The 6,147-nt window shown below is 41.3% G+C and overlaps 1 protein-coding gene across 1 annotated transcript in view; it reads right to left on the bottom strand.

Moving 5' to 3' along the window:
- MYO5C (myosin VC) overlaps positions 1–6,147 on the bottom strand; it is a 107,319-nt gene that overhangs the window by 13,649 nt on the left and 87,523 nt on the right. Inside the window, exons 30-33 of the mRNA XM_019664088.1 lie at positions 4,215–4,234; positions 3,617–3,767; positions 2,691–2,975; positions 1,824–1,957 (exon numbers count right to left, since the gene is read on the bottom strand). Coding sequence (XP_019519633.1) covers positions 1,824–1,957; positions 2,691–2,975; positions 3,617–3,767; positions 4,215–4,234 — 590 coding nt within the window. The remainder of the gene's footprint in view (positions 1–1,823; positions 1,958–2,690; positions 2,976–3,616; positions 3,768–4,214; positions 4,235–6,147) is intronic.

Here is a 6,147-nt window from a genome sequence, read left to right on the forward strand (position 1 = left end):
AGCTCTTTTATTTACTTAGCAGGTTAAGGATTGTAAAGTATTTCTGTATAGGTCCTGTCGCTTGTTATGAAGCTTGATGCAGGCACTGCAGCAATGCCTGGGACACGTCAGTCTCAGGCCTTGCCCTCCAAAGTTCACACTCTGACTGGGGAGACAGACATAACATATATAGGGCACAGTAATTAGGTGGCCCATTGCCTGCCTGATGGGCGCAGACCGTGCCACAGAGACTCAGAGGATGGAGAGACGATGGTGAACCAGGGCAGGTGAGAAACCTCATGAGAGAGGCAGGGGATGTCCTCCTTGAAGGGGGTGGGGAGACAACAGCTCAAGATCTAGGACTCTGTTGGGGAGAACACCTCCACGTATGCCGCAGGAAGAAGAGGAACAAGCAAAGAAGGTAGAGATTCGATATCAGAGAAGTAAAAGGAAAACTGGGCCAGTCCTGGGATTTGAAGGACAAGGTACCAGGGTTTCAAAGAGATGGTACTACTGCTTCGGTCCATTTAAGGAGAACAAAAATTAAGGGCATACCATGGGATTTAGCAAGAGGAATTACCGGTGATCTTTCTGTGGAGTGATAGGGGTAGAAGCCAGATTGCAAGCGATGAAGAAGAGGACTGGCGGAGAGCACTAGCTCACGCGCTTTTGGCAGTGGAGGGTGGGGGTCGAGGAGTGGTGGTGGAGGAGAAGGCACGATGGCTGAAGGGCTGTGTGGCCCAAGTGAGGGTTGCTCTAATGTACCGTGCACTGGAGTCGGAGGGGCAGGTCCTGGACACCAACAAAAGCAGAGGCAGGGGGCTGTGGGGGAGCTGGGACGAAAGATGCTGGTGAGAAAGAGTTTTTACTCCTCGAGCCATGCATCTTTCGATTTCTAAATATTTAAACATTCCAGAGCAGCCAGACAGGGCAAATGCTGTGTGCCTATGTCCTGGGACACAACGCAAGTGTGTGCAAAGAAAACCTAATTTATGGAAATATGGACAGGGAAACGTTGATTTATGGGAGCCCCTTCCAAGAACATTCTGATGGCTCCTGTGAAGAGAGTGACTATAAAGCACCCAGCACCAAGCAAATTTTCTCCTCCTAATTCCTAATGAATAAGGAACTCTTGGTATAAAATTTAGTTGGGAGATGGAGAGGAGAATTACTCAAACTCTGACCTCTCACGCATTCACTGTTCTTATTCTTCTCTTTTCCTAGAGTATTTAAAAATGGATTTAATTACTTGTGATTCTGTTAAAACATACATTTTACTAAAAGTGAGATAGGACCTTCCCCAACTAAAAACTCAAATGTATCCCAACAACAAACACTGCTTCTCAATTGGAAAGGGGATAAAAATATTGCATCTATGCTTTACTATTTCCTCACTAACATGCAGCTCATCTTTGTTTCGGGGCTGGGAATTAAGGTACATAATGTAGTTTTAGAAGGGAGAATTACAGATGAGTAATTTTTCAGTCCTCCCTATTCCTCGCCATTCACACTTGTTACATCAATAAACGTGTACTTGCTGGAGTCAGGACTCTATATCCTGAGGGGGTAAGAAGTGGCGGGGATGATGGCGACCAGGTTGTAAACTCGCAGGTAAGGATTCAAGGCCTATTGCAGTTCCCCACCCCTGGGGATCCCTGACCTAACTTGTCTTTTCCTAACAGCTTGGCTTCTTTCACTGATTGGGCCTCAGACTGGTCTGAGGAATCACGTGGTTTGCCAAAACCTGGAGGTGAAGGATGGGCGCAGGAAGGGCACCTGGTCATTCCCACAGGTGTTCCTAAAGCATCTATAATACCACGGCCAATGTCAAAGGTGGTTCCTACCTTAACCACCTGCTTGATGCCATTAATGGTGCTGTTCATGAAGGACTTGAGCATGTTGGCGTCGTTGAGAGAGTCTGCGTAGCGGACACACATAAACAGGATGTGAGCCGGCAGCCCGGGAATCATGTTNCACACTTCACAATGAGATTACCATGACTTCAGGATGAATTCCAAATGGGGAACTTAGCCTGGCATTGTAGACCCTCCCAGCCTGGATCCAACCTCAGTCTTCCTGCTTCCCACACAAAGCTCTGCCTCATCTGGACAGAGCTGACTGCGTGCTGCGTGAGGACGGTCCTTACTCAGTTCCATCACTACGTCTTTGCTCACCTCATTTCCTCTGCCTGGAAATGTGCTTCTCCCTTTTTAAAATCACTCAGTACACAGCTCTCAGGTTTCTTTAACTTTTCCGTCCATAATACTATCATTTTCCTGAAGTACTTCTCGCATCATGTGTTTCTGACTTAATGATGGTTGCCTCAGATTACTTAGTTATTTTGAGCTTCTCAAGGGCAGGGATCAAATCGCCCTTTCCTTTGCTTCCTGTGCTCTCTACCACACAGTGCTACTCAAAGAGGTGGTGTTCTGAGTGTATGATAACCACACAGGCCAGACGTTAAAATCTACCAGCTCCCAATTACAGCCTGATCGTCAAGTTAGGGTGGTGTAGGGTGATGGGAGAAGGGGCTGGGCAACAGACAGCAGACAGCTCCATGGTTCCAGGAGTCATCTTGTACACACACACCCCGTGCCCCCACCCCCAGCACTGCAGCTCTTGTGGAGGGAGGGACAGGAGTGTGTGGCCTCAGACCTTATGAATATTCTTTCTGGCCAGCCTCTCCGGAGTAAGCAATGGTTTATAGTTTTACCTGATCTGCATCCCTTTTCTGCAGGAGCACATGTCCTTGCGCAGGAAGAGGCTGTTCAGGGTGACCGCCCCGATCAAGAAGAAGAGCTGCTTCACAGCCTGCCTCACAAGCTCGGGGTCCAGGCCATTCTGGCACATGGTGCTGTAGAAATAACTCAGCTGCTGCAGGACTGAGGTCATGGTGTAGGCGTCGGTGTCATCTATGCTGGATGACCGCTTCCGGAAGCCTGTGGGCTTCAGGCCGGAAATGCCCTGCAGGCTCTCATACTCCAGCATGCCTGGCACTGCAGGGAAAAATGGAAGCTTTTCTTGCACACACAGGGCATTTCTCACTGCTCTTATGTGTCAGTTTCAAGGGGTAGGGCATTTTCTACAAGAGTTAGAAGTGGATGTAAGTTGTGACAGAGAAAGCAAGAGAATCAAGGATTGGGGAGCACAAGGCTGTAAGGGGTGATGGGAATGGATGGCTGTTTACAACAGAGCAGCAGCCCCTCTTCTAGGCTTGGAGCACCGCTTCTTTCAACATCACAGGAAAGAGAACAGGTTAGCCCAGTAACATGGTCTAGAACCATTTAAAGCCTGAAGTATTTAAATTTCAGAAAATTGAAGAAGATATACAAGAATTCGAGAGGGACTTTAGGATTTCAAAAACACTTGACTAAGACCCAGGATTAGCCATATAAGTAATTCTCCCAAGTTTTTCTCTTCAGGATGAATCACCCTTGCAGAAAGAAAACTATGAACCAAGTACTTTTACATATGTAATCCTTTCAAGCAACCAAAGAATTAAAAACTGGACATATACACAACTGAATTTTCTTGGTTTTAAAATTATATTCTTTGTACCCACACATTCCATACACCTGATTTATTTTTTAAGGTTTCAATGTTACTATAAATATTTTTTGGTCAGTTCTTTTCTTACCTATTATTGGTTGAATGCTATTTTCCATTACGGCAATGAACCGATGATATATTCGTATAGCCACATCACTAAGAATCTGTCTGTATTCTGACAGGTCAAAATTGTTCAAGCAATTCTTATTCTGATGTGGACTGTTATACTTCATGAATTCCTGAAAGTAATTTTGAGCATATAAATATTAAAATAATATAGACATGTATGAAATTAAAATACTATCTCTACTAATGATATTATAATCAGCTTCTGCTATAACTCCTGTACTTTAAAATGTAATGTCTGATTTATATCAAATGAGTTCTTGATGTTTGAGGAAGCATTTATTTTCTATAACTTACTGTCACTGTACTGTCTTCTCCCCCACAAATATGTGCCCCCAGCACCTACAGACTATAATAGAAAACAATTTCTATGGAAGCTCATAGAAAAAACTACAAAGCACCCAAGGAAACAAACTGCTGTAACAGGTCAGTAGATCCAATAAATGAGATTCATAATGTTATAATTACAGAGGATAGACCAATCTGAAATATTTTAAAATGTGTTGTGGACTGAATGTCTGTGTCTCCCCCTGTTCCCCAATTCATGTTAAAACCCTTACCTCCTGTGTGGCTATATCTCCTATTTGGAGATTCGGTTTCTAAGAACGTAAGTATGGTCAAATGAGGTCATAAGGGTGGGGCTATCACTTATTAGGATTAGTGTCCTTATAATAAGAGACACTAAAGAATTCAATCTTTCTCAACCCTCATACACCGAGCTAAGGCTATGTGAGGACACAGCAAGAAGGCGGCTGTCTGCAAGCCAGGAAGAGAGGTCTCATCAGAAAACAACCCTGCTGGCACCTTGACCTTAGACTTCAAACCTCCAGAACTGTGAGAAAATAAATTTCTGTTGTTTCAGCCTCCCAGTCTGTGGAATTTTATATACAGCTGCTGAAGCAGACTAGTACAATATGTTTAATATGTTCAAAGAGAGAAAATGAAAAGAAAACATTAAGAATAGGACATTAAGATAAAAGGCAGAGGTGAAAAAGAACCATTGAAATTTTAGAAATAAAAATATACACCTGAAACTAATATAAAATAATACTGAATGTCGACTATAATTTAAATATATATATATATATATATATATATATATATATATATATATATATATATGGTAACGGGATGTAGAGTATAGCATAGGAACTATAGTCAATGATATTGTAATAGCTATGTAAGGTGTCAGATGAGTAGTAGACTTGTTGGGGTTATCACTTTGTGAGGGGTGTAAATGTCTAATCACTATGTTGTTTTGTACACCTGAAACTACTACTACCAAAAAAACATATAAGTAATTGAAAAAAACACTGAAACAGGGAAAAGAATATTGTATACATGGCTGCAGGGGGCAAAGACAGGATAAAAAAAATAAATGCTGTTGAATAATATCCTCTTCCATTAATGTCTCACAGATGCCAGTTTGTCTTAAATGGACTGGTCTGTGCCCACTCCCTGCTTTGGTATTTTTTTTAGTCAGAGCTTGGATTTTCTTCACTTATTTCTCCTTTTGTTCTATAGTACTAGTAGAATTACTTTTCTATTTTATTTCACTTTTCTATTTTATTTCACTTTCTCTCCAATGGGACAATTGACTATCCATGTGGAAGAAGATAATGAAATCATTACTTCACATGTCAACTTGGGATAGATAAATAATCACACCAGTTTTGAATATATAAGAGCATAATTGTGAACTCTAAATTTGAATTATAAGAGTTTAGGAAAAAGAAAGAGAATATCTTCATGATCTCAAGGTAGGAAAGAATTTCTTGAAACACATATCATAAAAGAACAGGATAGATTTAAATACAAGAAAATTCAAAAATTATATATGACAAAGGACTTCATAAAGAAAATCAGAAGACAAACCACAATCTATTCATAATATGTAAAGACCTCATACAAATCAATAAGAAAAAACTCACCCCTAAGAAAAATGGATTTAGCAATTGAAAAGGAAGCCCAAATGACCTATAAGCACATGAAATAATGCTTGGCATCACTGGTGACAAAGTAACTGCAATGTAAGTCAACAAGGTATCATTTTATACGCATGAGATTGGTAAATAATGTCTGTCAATACCAAGTGTTGGTGAAGGTATGACACACTGGAAACTTCATACACTATTGCTGAGACTATAAAATGGTGCAGAGAGTAGTGAAAACCCTAAAGCCATTTTGTTTTCTTATGTCACTGAAATTCTGCTCTGTGAGTGTTTGAGGATGAGCACTGCTTTATGATGTCAGCCCCTTGGAAGCAGAGTTGGAATAGCAAAGGATTTCGACTATGGAAGAACAACCAGATTGGTACAGATAGAACAACTCTGAAGCAACAGGCACATTGAAGTAAAGGCTATAGAGTTATAATATTAAAAACGTCAGACTTTCACAACCAGAAAGAAACTTAAAAATCATCTATCTAATCCACTTTATTCATTTAAAACTCAAGGAAACTGAGGCCTAGTACCCTGTCCAAGGTCTAAGCCT

The sequence above is a fragment of the Hipposideros armiger genome, unplaced genomic scaffold, assembly GCF_001890085.2.
Source record: "Hipposideros armiger isolate ML-2016 unplaced genomic scaffold, ASM189008v1 scaffold_12, whole genome shotgun sequence".
In the NCBI taxonomy this organism is placed as follows: domain Eukaryota; kingdom Metazoa; phylum Chordata; class Mammalia; order Chiroptera; family Hipposideridae; genus Hipposideros; species Hipposideros armiger.